Source organism: Trichoplusia ni, chromosome 7 (assembly GCF_003590095.1).
Source record: "Trichoplusia ni isolate ovarian cell line Hi5 chromosome 7, tn1, whole genome shotgun sequence".
NCBI lineage: Eukaryota > Metazoa > Arthropoda > Insecta > Lepidoptera > Noctuidae > Trichoplusia > Trichoplusia ni.
The window spans coordinates 3,417,087-3,432,918 of NC_039484.1; the positions used below are offsets into that span (position 1 = coordinate 3,417,087).

The 15,832-nt window shown below is 41.4% G+C and overlaps 2 protein-coding genes across 2 annotated transcripts; both read left to right on the forward strand.

Annotated features, from left to right (window-relative positions):
* The first annotated feature begins 1,655 nt into the window (after positions 1–1,655).
* On the forward strand, positions 1,656–3,952 carry LOC113496267 (heat shock protein 68-like). The gene has a single exon (XM_026875447.1). The coding sequence runs from the start codon at positions 1,811–1,813 to the stop codon at positions 3,758–3,760; it is 1,950 nt and encodes a 649-aa protein (XP_026731248.1). The 5' UTR covers positions 1,656–1,810; the 3' UTR covers positions 3,761–3,952.
* Positions 3,953–11,427: 7,475 nt separating this feature from the next.
* Positions 11,428–13,723, forward strand: LOC113495560 (heat shock protein 68-like). The gene has a single exon (XM_026874323.1). It carries the CDS (start codon positions 11,578–11,580, stop codon positions 13,549–13,551), a length of 1,974 nt encoding a protein of 657 aa, XP_026730124.1. The 5' UTR covers positions 11,428–11,577; the 3' UTR covers positions 13,552–13,723.
* Positions 13,724–15,832: the final 2,109 nt, after the last annotated feature.

Below are 15,832 nucleotides of genomic sequence, written 5' to 3' on the forward strand. Positions count from 1 at the left end.
TAGTTCTTAGTGTCATGGCGTGGGAACGCTGTCAGTCTATTATAAAGTATTTAAAAATGCTATAATATTCTACACACATGAACCCACAGTTTAGCAATATTAAACACACTCTCTTATTTCTTTCTGTACCACAGCTTCATCCACCCTAACTAGATAATATTTAATTAGGTATAAGTTCAAATGTTTAATTTTAATTTTTAGAGACTCTTTAACCCCACAGTCAAAACTTCGCAACGGTTTTGTGGGGCTTAACCATAGAAATCTAATTAATAAGGTAATACTAGTAGTAATTACCTTATTATTTAGATTTCTATGGGCTTTACTTATAATATAACATACCTACTTATCTGTATGAAATAAATAAATGAAAAATAATAACCTTTGAGTTTTCTTATTACAAGGCATGCCATTTTCAGTAACGTAGGAATTATTATAAAATCCCGAGCAATATAAGTCCTTATAAGATACGGGGGTATAGAAAAACTTACACTGTCATCATAATTAACTAGGTTCACGACTTTTAATTCATTTTAAAATGAAAACTTACGAACAATTACTTTGAGATTCTGGGAATAAATAAAAATAAAGTGTTGACAATTCAAATTCATTTAAAACTTGATTTTACCAAATTCGTGTCTTTATATCAATACTCGTATCTTTGTTAGTAACTATAGCTACGGAAAAAGTTATGATTAAATCGGTTACTGCGTTAAACTCGAGAAATTTCTACCCTAAGTAACGTAAATCCACGTTAAGGGTAGAAATTTCTCGAGTTAATTGTATTCCAAACGAAATGAGGGCACACACACACACATGCAACATAACAGCTGTTCATGTAAACAACAGTATTCATCGAGTGAAAGAGAGAGCAGTGCTTTATCTTCTTCACGCTTGCGTCAAGAGGATTCTCGACATTTCTTTGAGTGTTGCCAGAATGGTCATTTTATTTTCCCTAAAGTAAGATTTTTAGGCAAGTTCGAAGGAAAACCTTTAAGTCGACGAAATGTTATGACTCACCATGACTTTAGTTGTAAAAAACATTCAAATAGAATTAAGTGGAAATTCGTGTCCCCATGCATGTTAAAGTTAGCTATACCAACCTGTTTGTATAATTTTCTATTGTTGCAATTTTATCTTTGAAGTACTCATAAACCGTATATTATAGGTACCGTACTTTGCGTGAAAGAGGAACAAACATCCATGCACCGATACATATAAACTTTCGCGACTATAATATTAATAAGTGTAAATATAATATGTATATACGACTATAATATTAAAATGTGTACTCGTGTTGCCGGGGTGAAACTATCTAAAATCATGTGTCAAGGCCATGAAGTTTTGTATCTGATTAAAAGGTAGACTAAGATTTTATAGGCTATTACTTATTAAATTAATCTAACAACATTAGTTTATCTTCCTTTTTTTCCCCAATTTCAGGGAAAATTTCATACGCGCCAACCCAGACTAACCAGTGTTGATACGAGACGACGTAATATTTCTATCTCTGTCTTGCACAAATACGTCGTTCTCATTGGTTGACCCAGCTTGATATTCTAGAAACTTCCATTAATAATGTTCCCTGATTGGCGGAGCTTCGAAGGGCCTAGAAAATTCTCGAATCCAGTTGGTTCAATATATAAGCGGCGTCCGCTCGGCGCGAAAGCATAATAATTTGAAAAGCGATACAAAGCAGACGAAGTGTTCGGAGCAATCCGGAGGAGTTTACAAACAAACTAACAGCGAGTTAACGCAACTATCAGAGTTATTACAAGTTCTACGAGTGAATACAGTATTGAGAGAAGACAAAATGCCAGCTGTAGGAATTGATTTGGGAACGACGTACTCGTGCGTCGGCGTGTGGCAGCACGGGAATGTGGAGATCATCGCCAACGACCAGGGCAACCGCACCACGCCGTCGTATGTGGCGTTCACAGACACGGAGCGGCTCATCGGCGACGCGGCCAAGAACCAGGTGGCCCTGAACCCCAACAACACGGTGTTCGACGCCAAGCGACTCATCGGCAGGAAGTTCGACGACCACAAGATCCAGCAGGACATGAAGCATTGGCCTTTCAAAGTGATCAACGACTGCGGCAAGCCAAAGATCCAAGTGGAGTTCAAGGGAGAGACGAAGCGGTTCGCACCCGAGGAGATCAGCAGCATGGTGCTGACGAAGATGAAGGAGACGGCGGAAGCGTACCTCGGGGCGAGCGTGCGGGACGCGGTGATCACAGTGCCGGCGTACTTCAACGACTCGCAGCGGCAGGCCACCAAGGACGCGGGCGCCATCGCCGGGCTGAACGTGCTGCGCATCATCAACGAGCCCACAGCCGCCGCGCTCGCCTACGGGCTCGACAAGAACCTCAAGGGCGAGCGCAACGTGCTCATCTTCGACCTCGGCGGCGGCACCTTCGACGTGTCCATCCTCACCATCGACGAGGGCTCGCTGTTCGAGGTGCGCGCGACAGCCGGCGACACACACCTCGGCGGCGAGGACTTCGACAACCGGCTGGTGAATCACCTCACGGAGGAGTTCAAGCGCAAGTACAAGAAGGACTTGCGAGGCAACTCGCGCGCACTGCGCCGGCTGCGCACCGCCGCCGAGCGCGCCAAGCGCACGCTCTCGTCCAGCACCGAGGCCACCATCGAGATCGACGCGCTCTACGAGGGCATCGACTTCTACACGCGGGTGTCGCGCGCGCGCTTCGAGGAGCTGTGCGCCGACCTGTTCCGCGGCACGCTCGACCCCGTCGAGAAGGCTCTCAAGGACGCCAAGATGGACAAGAGCCAGATCCACGACGTGGTGCTCGTCGGCGGCTCCACCAGGATCCCCAAGGTGCAGGCGCTGCTGCAGAACCTGTTCTGCGGCAAGAAGCTGAACCTGTCCATCAACCCCGACGAGGCGGTGGCGTACGGCGCGGCCGTGCAAGCCGCCATCCTGAGCGGCGAGCAGGACGCCAAGATCCAGGACGTGTTGCTGGTGGACGTGTCCCCGCTGTCGCTCGGCATCGAGACCGCCGGCGGCGTCATGACCAAGATCATCGAGCGCAACTCCAAGATCCCCTGCAAGCAGTCGCAGACGTTCACCACGTACTCGGACAACCAGCCGGCGGTCACGATCCAGGTGTACGAGGGCGAGCGCGCCATGACCAAGGACAACAACCTGCTGGGCACGTTCGACCTGACCGGCATCCCGCCGGCGCCGCGCGGCGTGCCCAAGATCGACGTCACCTTCGACATGGACGCTAACGGCATTCTGAACGTGTCCGCCAAGGAGAACAGCACCGGGCGCAGCAAGAACATCGTGATCAAGAACGACCGCGGCCGGCTGTCGCAGAGCGAGATCGAGCGCATGCTGGCCGAGGCGGAGCGCTACAAGGACGAGGACGAGAAGCAGAGGAAGCGCGTGGCGGCGCGCAACCAGCTGGAGGCGTACGTGTTCAGCGTGAAGCAGGCGCTGGACGAGGCGGGCGACAAGCTGTCCGAGCAGGACAAGGGCGCGGCGCGGGCCGCCTGCGAGGACGCGCTGCGCTGGCTGGACAACAACTCGCTGGCCGACACGGACGAGTACGAGCACAAGCTGCGCGAGCTCACGCAGCTCTGCTCGCCCATCATGACCAAGATGCACACGGGTGGAGCGGGCGCCGCGCCGGGAGGCGGCATGCCCGGAGGCTATCCGGGAGGAATGCCCGGAGGGATGCCCGGCGGCTACCAGCAGGGCGGCTACGGCGGACCCACCGTCGAGGAGGTCGACTGAACAGTCCTAGGTTCATGCACCGTTGAACCAAAGAGACCTGATTGTGATATTATAAACTAACTTGATTAAGACTGATTCGATTTAATTATGTTTCTAGATAGTAACCATTTGTTTATAAGTTCTTTGATTTGTCCTCAGCATATGATTTTCTAGTTACATAAATGTAAATAAAATAAATTATTTTATGTTAAACTTACTTGTTTTATTGAATTAATATTACTAGATTTCCCTTTAAATACTATTATATGTATCTCTACATATAACACAAGTCATACAACCTAGAAGAACATTATAACCTACCTACCAACCTAAAACTACCCTTATGAATGCGACACGCACACACAGCAGCTATAATGTATATTAATGTACATTACATCCCGGGATGTATAGCTTTAAATTATCTTAATGTATCACACATAACAGGTAATTTAATGTATCTTTCCCTTCATTTCATTGGCACACGTTCCGATTGACACACTTTTTTCCAAGAGAGATATACGGAAATGAATTGAGATGTATTAAGATGTATCGAAATATAAATGTATATTTTCGTATCGCTCTGTACTTCGAAGATGTGAAAATATGCATTATAGCTATCGTGTGTGGTCTCCTGACGATTTCTATGGAAAGATGTAATGAGATGTATGCATGTAAGCATGTAATGTACATCTTTACATTATAGCTGCTGTGTGTGAAGCGCTTTATGTGGACACACACCAATGATGCATAGCTCAACATTCGAACCTCTCATATAAAACATGTCAAATATTGCTTAAGTTTGTTTCTCAAAAAGTCCCTGTCTTATAAAGCATACTTAGCATTACTAGCTGACCCAGCAAACGTTGTATTGCCTAATAAGTTATTTCTAGTTGTATGTATTTTTCAATGCCACATTATAAAAATATAAAAAGAAAAAATATCGTCCCAAAAATAAAAAAACTAATTTTTGTGCGAGCAACCCTTATCACTTAGGGGTATGAAAAATAGACGTTAGTCGATTCTCAGACCTACTCTGAATACGCATATAAAATTTGTTAATAATCGGTAAAGCCGTTTCGGAGGAGTACGGTAACTAACATCGTGACACGGGAATTTTATATATTAGATAATAATAATATAATATTAGAGAAGATAATCTAGCAAAATGGCGATAGTCACAAGCTTATTAAGTAAAACTTCCTCAGGCGTTTTTGTACTATCTGGTAAATATTTTATTATTTTTGATTTTGTTGAACAAAAACTAAAAAAATAAAAAAAAAATAAAAATTGATTCTTTTTTTTGCTTTGAGTATCCAAGTACTCGTCAAGTAGCCCCAACTCATTAGCGTTATGTCGTTTAATACCGGACTGGAGCCTGCGGAGCATGAGATCTGTGCCATGTGCGGGACTACTATCTTAATTATCACTACGTAATAAAGAGACATTATTCCCTGGAAACTTTCATATAACTCAGTCACTGCGGCGTGCTAAATTGTGACAATTTTTCTGAATTTTTCTTCGTACTTATTATCTTAGTTGATGATAAAAAAAAAAATCGCGCCTAGGGGTATTTTACGTCGGATACATGAACTGGGCTGCTTTTGTAAGACGACTAAAAATCACGGTGTATATTGTTAGATATAATAACATACTTATCAATAGTAAGTGCCCGTACTTCTATACCGGAGGTAGTTGGGTTCGATTGCCACTCAGAACAAATGTTTGTGTAATGATGAGCACATTTTGTTCTGTGTCTGCGTGTAATTAATATATAATATGTATGTATTTAGAAATATAAAATAAATAAAAAATATAAAAATATATTTATTAATAACATAGTTCACATTACTTAATACATGTACGAATACAAATGACTCAGATGTAAACCCAGTAAAAAATATCTTAATAGTTATAATCATAGGAGTTGAGTTAATCTACACCAAAACATAATAATATACGAGAAGGATGGTCTAAAGATAATATAGGGACCACCCGAACTAGGTTTGTTTTAAACCTGTGTTTCGGGTTATCAGTGCAGAAAAATGATTGATGGATATTTTAATGAAATTCTATCACTTAATTTTATTATAACAGACTAAGCAGGACAAGCTGTCCTGAATTATTTAATTACATTACCTGTACTTATTATTATATAAGTATGCTAATCAGTTGTCTAGTCCTCATTATGTCCAGGTTTTGCTTAGTTTGAGGCGTTGTGTGAAAGTTGTGGTAAATATAAATTGTAATCAACTCGCAACCGTTTTTGCTACGGGCTACGGGCTACGGGCTACGGCTTTGAAATTTGGTTGAAATATTGTTTATTCAAAATAATGAAATATGAGCACATTAGTTTTTTGTAATAGGAACCTATGTATAATTTAGTAGAGGAACATAGTCAATATTAGAGTTTTCTAATGTATTAACTTTGTTTTTACGCTTTCATTGCAAACGCTGGCTGAACCCTGCGAGATAGATCAAAATAATGTTCTACAATATTGTGCACCATAAAAAGATCTACAAAAAAGTTTCAGACAGCATTTGCCTATCTTTCAATATTGACTCACTGTAACCAGTTTTTTCGGTTGCAGTTTTTTCCTCAACATCGCTTATTTCTAAGTTGTTTTATTACGATGCAGCAATTATATAAATAAAGTTAAAATAAAAATAATTGTAGTGTAAATTAGCTTTGCTCCCGTGCAAAGCCGGGGCGGGTCGCTAGTATTACATAAAACATACATACTTACATTAGTTATGTTTAAAGTAAGAAGCAAATAAGAAAGCGACATGATTGCTTTCTTGTTTGCTTCTTTATAAATTCATTACTTAACCTGTAATATGTTAAATGTATGCTAAAGCATTTTGAGTAGGTAACTACATTTTACGGACCGATCGTTCTATTATTTCAGATCTTGATTTGATATTAAGGTCGAATCGAAAGATATTAAAATAAAAATATAATTGTGGTTGGCTAGCCACTTGACACCGACTTCATACAGGGCCACAATTCCGCCATTTACAATGGCAATAGGATTAAAATGTCACTATTCGTCCTCTTCAAACCTTTTTTCCAACTCAATAATTGGAAATTTAGTATGGAACATTTTTTTTTTCTTTTCTTTTTTTTTTTAAACCAACTCTCGCACTGAGGAATTTAATCCTTGTGTCGCGGGGTGTTTTACAAACATACAATTCACATGCACAAAAGACACCCAGTCTCAGAACAAGCATTCGTGGATCACACAAATGCTACGCGGGGATCGAACCCGCGACACGTCGCGCTAAGTGGCTTTGGCGTGATGACCGCAACCACTCGGCTATCCGTTTAGTCAATACAATTAATTGCCAAAATTATTTTATTATTTTAGGGCTCCGTATCTAAAGGGTAAAAATGAGGCTGAGCCTGTGCTGTCTGTCCAACCGTCTGTCATCAGGTCCGTCGGTAACTCATGAAATAAATAAATATTTACAGATAATTGGACGTAGTTATGCAAACTACCAACCCACACTTTGTGAAATTGAGTTATATATGTAGGAAGGCTGTTTATGGTGTATTACATCATCTCAAAAAAAATCCTGGACGATATAGCAAGCCACAAAGCAAAAAAGGGAACCGTTTTAAGGAACCAACCCGAGTTTAAGTAACATTTTGTACACAAAACGGAACGCACCTTTAAAACAAAAATCTGATTATCTCAAAACTGATATGTTGTGGGTTGGTTCTAGTTTGCATAACTACGCGGCTACGATCAATTGAAAGCTGGTGTTAGACTGGTAGAGAATGCCTTTGGCATTAATTCCGCCATTGCGCTTAATTTTACAAGAAGTATTAAATAAAAAAAGTTAATAATTATTAGGCTAAGTAACAATTGGTATGGTCATAAATTTGATTAAAAAATATAAATTGTTCTTATACATAATATATTATTTTACTTTCAATTACTTCTATTGTAACTAGCTTGAATAAATTTATTTTGACTCCAAAAGCTGTTTGCATAACTTGTAAAACCTTATTGGTGAATAGGCTAATTAATGTTGGTTTCGTCAAAAAGAATTCTTCTACGACATGATAATTTGTTTTTTAAACTAAATTTTAAAAATTTCGAACGAGTCATTCATTAAGGTATTGCTTTAATTAATGACTGGTTCGTCGATGTTTTTTTAATGGTGTCTTTATAATTTTTCATAGTAGAAGATGTTATTGCTTCTGCCTTAACTCTGCTAAGTCTTGTTCCTGTTTGAAGATTGGATGAAGGACATGTTAGAATTTAGGGCTGTTGCAAAATGACAGAGCTTAGAATTAAAATATTAGTAACTTATGATTTATGCATCCTCGCCCGAATTTCTAGTATTAATTTTCTTTGAATCCGACACATGGCTTCATATGGAACATCCCATTTAGAATTTTAGTTATTGTGAGGACTTCTATCGAAATAATAAAAGTCTAGAAAAAAAATAATGACGCTACTAGATTTATTTCATTAGTTCTCTAAGTAACCGCTGCACGTTGGCTGTATAGTCAGGGATAGTTCTAATTCTACTAATATCATAAATACGAAAGTTTGTATGTATATACACGGTGATTTTTTAGTCGTCTTACAAAAGGAGCCCAGTTCATGTATCTGACGTAAAATACCCCTACGCGCGATTATTATTTTTTTATCATCAACTAAGATAATAAGTACGAAGAAGAATTAAACAAGAGAAATCTGAAATACACTCTTAAAAATGATAAAAACGCCGCCGCCCGCGCCCCTCACCATTGTTACAAGGCTCGGAACGCGCTCGCAACAGAGCTGTGTTTCTAAAAAACTACGAATTGCATCATAATAATGAATAAAAATTGCAATTTAAATTTATTTAAATCTCATAAATACCTTTTTTTTTATCATGAACGTGTTCTAGTCATTGGATACATGAGCTGGGCTGCTTTTGTAAGACGACTAAAAAATCACGGTGTATATGTAGATGTGTGTCCCTCTATCACGCAATAACCACTGAATGGATTTAGTCAAAACTTTATATCCCGATTTTATGTTCCCGTGGGATCATTTTCGAGATCGTTTCCATTTTGGAAGGCCGCAACATCATTTGAATTATTTCTTGATGTGTTGTATATATCATTGCACCCACTTTTAACAAAGTCGGGTAAAAGAAGCCTGCCTATGTGTAAATTGACTGCATCATAGACGAGTGGTATAGGTCACCACGGCCGACCCACTGTGTCGTTCGTGTCCCCTCGTAGTACAAGCATTTGTGTGACCCACGAATGCTTGTTCTAAGTCTAGATGCTGTGCGCAAGTGATTTGAATGTTTGAAGGATTCAACTCCTTTGTGCGGCAGTCGTAAAAAATAAATAAATGTATTTTAAAAATTAAAAAGTAAGATGTCAGCTACCTTTCATTTCATAGACGTCGGTTGGGAGTGAAGAGATAACAAACATACACACATATACAAATACACTCAAATACTTTTGTATTTATAATATTTAAGTGATTCACGAATTCTTTACTTTGAGCGGTTTTAAATTATTACAATGTCTCCATCCATTTCAGTTAGATTATTAAATAAAGGTAAATAATCTTGGTGTGTCCTTTTCTCTCACGGTCTCTAACGAGACCACAGAGCACATGTAAAACGACAACAGTTACCAAATGAGGGCCCCAATTCTGTTATTTAAAATGATGCATTAGTGGAAATTGGATTAAATTTGACACTAACATTTGAAAAATGCTAAGGAGAATACGAATATTGTCATTTAAATCCACTTTCCTTTCATTCATCGGCCATCGTCAAAAACAGAATTATGGCCAAGATACACTTACTTATTACGACAGTTGCCTATTTGCTTTTAAGTGATTGTATGAAAATTTATAAAAGATTGCTTATCTTTCTATATTTCTATGCCCGATAGGTACAATCAGAACCCTAATTCTAATGCTCTACTGTCTGTTCGTATACCAGGGCACCGATTCCGATATTTACAATAGCTGGAGAATAAATGGCAATGCCGATACAATAATTGAACATACACCGTATTGACCGTGAGTTTTCCGCCCCATACCTACTTAATTTCCCTGAATGTATCTCGTAAGCCCTAAAGCTAGACGGCCGATATTTTCACAGATGTGTTTCGGTAGCCGCCATTACAACAATTGATAATGAAAATAAAAATTAAGCTAAAGTGACAGTATGAGGGCTCATAATCATAATAGTTGATTGTATTTGCTAGGTACGTACACTACGTACTTCAAACCGATTTGTTTTTCTTTAACTCCTTTAAATGGAATCTTCGGTGTCGCATGTTAGAAAGTAATAGAAAGTTTTAAATTTAAGTCGTCTCCAGGTATCGGTGGAGTATCTTGTAAAATAAAAAGTATAATAACCAAAAATGTTTAAAACTACCCCTAGTATTGCAATTTTATTCATGACGTAACGAATAATTTGTCCAAACGGTTTTCTAGTAAACGTTAATGGTAGAAAATTCTAGTCGAAGCCGTAGAAAGAACATTCTTCATCACAATGAGCCAGGGGTCACAGCTCACACACATACAGAAAAATTAAGTTCAGAGACAAAGACAGAATGTTATTGCTATCTCGCCTACGCCGGGCGATCGAAACACCTGGAGCGTGGAGACAGGATCAGAATGCTGTTGCCATCTCCCTCACGCTTAGCGGTCAACATGAGATAACCGAACTTGCTAGAAGCGTCGGGCATGCTCTAGATAAAACGATTGTTTTCGAAAATGTTGCCAGTGTACGTTTAAAATTTTCCCATGTTTACTACATTTCCTATTCACCCTTATAATATTTTCATGTACTATTTTATATTAGTTGTTTTTATGACATGTTCATATCTTACGAGATCCATGGGATATTACAATATTTGACACTATATAATTATATTTAATTATTAAATCTCTATGGGTTTAGAGTTATCTGTTCTCTAATAATTTACTATTTATTTAATTAGGAACTCATTCAGTATTAATTATTTTACGCGTAATGAGTCTTCACCGTACTTCATTGCTATATTAGAACGGTCCAGGATTCAAAATGCGGTCCGCTTAGGAAAGCTCAACAAATTAAGAAAGAACCGATAAAAAGTGTGCAAGTGAGCGCTTGATACCTGTCACTGAGAATAGACTGCCACATACTATTGAATATTATCATCATGGCATCATGTTGAAGCCATTTTTCACTATTGTTGTTATAGCTATCGCAATAATATATATGGGGCATATTATAGCAAAATATTCTTATTCATTCATGAAAAATAATGTAAAAAGATATAAAAAAACTATACTATAATTTTATTAATTTTACATTAGGCTCATTCGTGTACTAAAACTATTGAGTTTAAATACCCTTGTTTATATATTTTTTTATTTCGTTTTATGACTTGAGTGCATAGTGTGCATACTGACAGTGTTATTATTTATTATTCATCAGACTCCCTACAACTTCCGAGAGTCCCCACTTCACGGGAGAATCCCTAAAGCGACATCCCCAAAGTACGAAAAGAGACGGAATTATATGTCTCTCCCTTTTTTCAAGTGGTGCGCTCTCATTGGCTGTCCATACTTGACATTCTCGAAACTTCCATGGGTTATGGTCGCTGATTGGCTGTTTCGAAAGGTCCAGAAAATTCTCGAATCCAGTTGGTTCAATATATAAGCGGCGTCCGCTCGGCGCGAAAGCATAACAATTTGAAAAGCGATACAAAGCAGACGAAGTATTCGGAGCAATCCGGAGTTTACAAACTAACTAACAGCGAGTTAACGCAACTATCTGTGTTATTACAAGTTCTACGAGTGAATACAGTATTGAGAGAAGACAAAATGCCAGCTGTAGGAATTGATTTGGGAACGACGTACTCGTGCGTCGGCGTGTGGCAGCACGGGAATGTGGAGATCATCGCCAACGACCAGGGCAACCGCACCACGCCGTCGTATGTGGCGTTCACAGACACGGAGCGGCTCATCGGCGACGCGGCCAAGAACCAGGTGGCCCTGAACCCCAACAACACGGTGTTCGACGCCAAGCGACTGATCGGCAGGAAGTTCGACGACCACAAGATCCAGCAGGACATGAAGCACTGGCCTTTCAAAGTGATCAACGACTGCGGCAAGCCAAAGATCCAAGTGGAGTTCAAGGGAGAGACGAAGCGGTTCGCACCCGAGGAGATCAGCAGCATGGTGCTGACGAAGATGAAGGAGACGGCGGAAGCGTACCTCGGGGCGAGCGTGCGGGACGCGGTGATCACAGTGCCGGCGTACTTCAACGACTCGCAGCGGCAGGCCACCAAGGACGCGGGCGCCATCGCCGGGCTGAACGTGCTGCGCATCATCAACGAGCCCACAGCCGCCGCGCTCGCCTACGGGCTCGACAAGAACCTCAAGGGCGAGCGCAACGTGCTCATCTTCGACCTCGGCGGCGGCACTTTCGACGTGTCCATCCTTACCATCGACGAGGGCTCGCTGTTCGAGGTGCGCGCGACAGCCGGCGACACACACCTCGGCGGCGAGGACTTCGACAACCGGCTGGTGAACCACCTCACGGAGGAGTTCAAGCGCAAGTACAAGAAGGACTTGCGCGGCAACTCGCGCGCACTGCGCCGGCTGCGCACCGCCGCCGAGCGCGCCAAGCGCACGCTCTCGTCCAGCACCGAGGCCACCATCGAGATCGACGCGCTCTACGAGGGCATCGACTTCTACACGCGGGTGTCGCGCGCGCGCTTCGAGGAGCTGTGCGCCGACCTGTTCCGCGGCACGCTCGACCCCGTCGAGAAGGCTCTCAAGGACGCCAAGATGGACAAGAGCCAGATCCACGACGTGGTGCTCGTCGGCGGCTCCACCAGGATCCCCAAGGTGCAGGCGCTCCTGCAGAACCTGTTCTGCGGCAAGAAGCTGAACCTGTCCATCAACCCCGACGAGGCGGTGGCGTACGGCGCGGCCGTGCAAGCCGCCATCCTGAGCGGCGAGCAGGACGCCAAGATCCAGGACGTGCTGCTGGTGGACGTGTCCCCGCTGTCGCTCGGCATCGAGACCGCCGGCGGCGTCATGACCAAGATCATCGAGCGCAACTCCAAGATCCCCTGCAAGCAGTCGCAGACGTTCACCACGTACTCGGACAACCAGCCGGCGGTCACGATCCAGGTGTACGAGGGCGAGCGCGCCATGACCAAGGACAACAACCTGCTGGGCACGTTCGACCTGACCGGCATCCCGCCAGCGCCGCGCGGCGTGCCCAAGATCGACGTCACCTTCGACATGGACGCTAACGGCATTCTGAACGTGTCCGCCAAGGAGAACAGCACCGGGCGCAGCAAGAACATCGTGATCAAGAACGACCGCGGCCGGCTGTCGCAGAGCGAGATCGAGCGCATGCTGGCCGAGGCGGAGCGCTACAAGGACGAGGACGAGAAGCAGAGGAAGCGCGTGGCGGCGCGCAACCAGCTGGAGGCGTACGTGTTCAGCGTGAAGCAGGCGCTGGACGAGGCGGGCGACAAGCTGTCCGAGCAGGCCAAGGGCGCGGCGCGGGCCGCCTGCGAGGACGCGCTGCGCTGGCTGGACAACAACTCGCTGGCCGACACGGACGAGTACGAGCACAAGCTGCGTGAGCTCACGCAGCTCTGCTCGCCCATCATGACCAAGATTCACACGGGTGGAGCGGGCGCCGCGCCGGGAGGCGGTATGCCTGGGGGCTATCCGGGAGGAATGCCCGGAGGCATGCCCGGAGGAATGCCCGGAGGGATGCCCGGCGGCTACCAGCAGGGCGGCTACGGCGGACCCACCGTCGAGGAGGTCGACTGAACAGTCCCAGGTTCATGCACCGCTGAACCAAAGAGACCTGATTGTGATATTATTTCCTAACGATTAAGACTGATTCGATTTATGTTTCTAGATAGTAGATATTTGCTTTAAGTTTGTCCTCAGTAAGTGATCTTCTAGTTGGTTGTAAATAAAATCAATAATTTATTTCAAATATCTTGTTTCATTTAATGACCTAACTCAGATCATAATATTTTACCTATTCTATTATGGAATAAGTGAGTCAAGTCGATCACACCGATGTACTTAACATTATGTGCTATTTATTAATTCTGTTAACACAAATACAAGTCCAGTCATAAAATTTCTTATTTTACTAGGTGAGTAGCATTCTTTTGGAAAACCCGGTCCAAAAGCATTATCCAAATTTAGGGTTCTAATAAACGAAATAAATATGTTGTGATGGCTCAATACAAATGCACCGTAAAAAAAACATCTATCTTTTTATACGATTAATGCCTAAATTCAACCTCAAGTGGAAATTGCATGCAAGTGCCTGACAAAAATATAAGAGACGTTAGTCGTAATTCATCGTTTTATTATAACAGTCAGGCAATTCCACAAAAAACCATTGTGTACAATTTATGAATGAAGTTTATTATGGAACTTTGGTATTAGCTTTATAGATTTCAATGGCAGTATTTTTAATATAGTTAGTGAAACAGAAACGTGACGATGTCTGATACCTATAAGATTTCAAACTAACGGTGTTCCCGTACTTACCCTTTCGTTTTAAAAGGATCACCTCTTTCTCATGACGTTTTGAATTACCATTTAAAAGGCCTGTTAATGATCTTGATAACCCGATAACAGTTTATCTAAGTCTGGGGAGAACCAATAACGTGTTGAACATACGTTGGCGTGTATAATAATTAATAAAGATACTGACTATCGTACTTAGCAACAGATTTGCAAATATTTGCAATTCACGTTGTTTGACGTAGAAACCGATGAACCTTTACCTGTTAGCCTGACTTATGTATCATATGTATGTTGTTTACGATAGTAAAGATACTTTTGTAAGACTAAAGTCCTTTATTAGTAAGGCTAAGCAACTGAAAATTTTATTCAAAATGTACTTCTGGACTTCCTCTTATAAATGTGGAATTACGATCAATACAATACTTAAGAGTTAGTCTAACGATTCTTTATTGCATGAGACTTTAATGGCGAGTTAAGTAAATAATTTGGTGATAAAAAATCTGAGTCCACGCTCCTAACGCCTGCACATTGCCTGTAAAACACATTTATTTTAATAATCGCTTTAAGATCTAAACTTCTTGTTTTTAACTAAAAGATAGCATAATCCTCGCCCGGACCGCACCTCCTATATATTTATGACATTGAATCCCACAAATACACAAAATCTAGTGCTTAAGTATACTCGACAACACATGTTAAACAACTCAAAACATTCACAAGATCTTTATACCGTAGGTAATAAAGTTGGTTTTTGCTTATCTTTCGCACTGTAGGTCTTATCAGCAGCTTCTGTTCATATCTTTGGCTGATTTGATACACGTTTTCTGATAATAATTATTGTTGCATATTTAAATTTGAGGATTAGTAAGATTTTAATGTTATATCTAGTATTTCGAATGATGGTATCGTCTTTGTAAGGTGATTAAACCTTATTGCTTTTCTATTATTAATATATTCTATTATAATAGTTATTTATTATTCTAAGATTTGTCGAAACCCGAACGATAAAGTCCTTTCATTAATAACAGATGTATTTCTTAAATTGAATATTATTGAATACATATTATGAATCTAGGGTATACAATTTTACAGAGTTAAATATTTACAGTACAATCATTTGCTATATACAAAAAAAATAAAAACAAACAGTTAATAACAGATTGGATATATTCAATTTATTAAAACTAAGGTTTCTAAAGCCGGTACTTGCAAAACGTGGTGGAAAGACTTTATCCCTTCTAAAAAGATTGGAATGACATGTATCGGGCCAAGATACATCGGGGTAAAATAAAAGCCTACCTCACTAAAAAAATTGAGTATTGTGTCCCGTTGTGTTCCAGAAACATTCAAGTTACATGTACAAAGACAACAGGGAGAGTTTCAAGATTTCCCACAAGGGGATCGAACCCGCGACACATCGTGTACAGCATCCGATAGTTAAAACAACTTCACTTAGAACTCTGATTAATTGTTCTTATTAGTTTTATTATTTTACGAATTATACAATAAGTATGGGGTACCTACAACCTACATACCTAGAGCCTATGATGTCTGATTTAGG

Coding starts and splice junctions, on each gene's coding strand:
- LOC113496267 (XM_026875447.1), top strand. CDS start 1,811: ATGCCAGCTGTAGGAATTGATTTGGGAACGACGTACTCGTGCGTCGGC.
- LOC113495560 (XM_026874323.1), top strand. CDS start 11,578: ATGCCAGCTGTAGGAATTGATTTGGGAACGACGTACTCGTGCGTCGGC.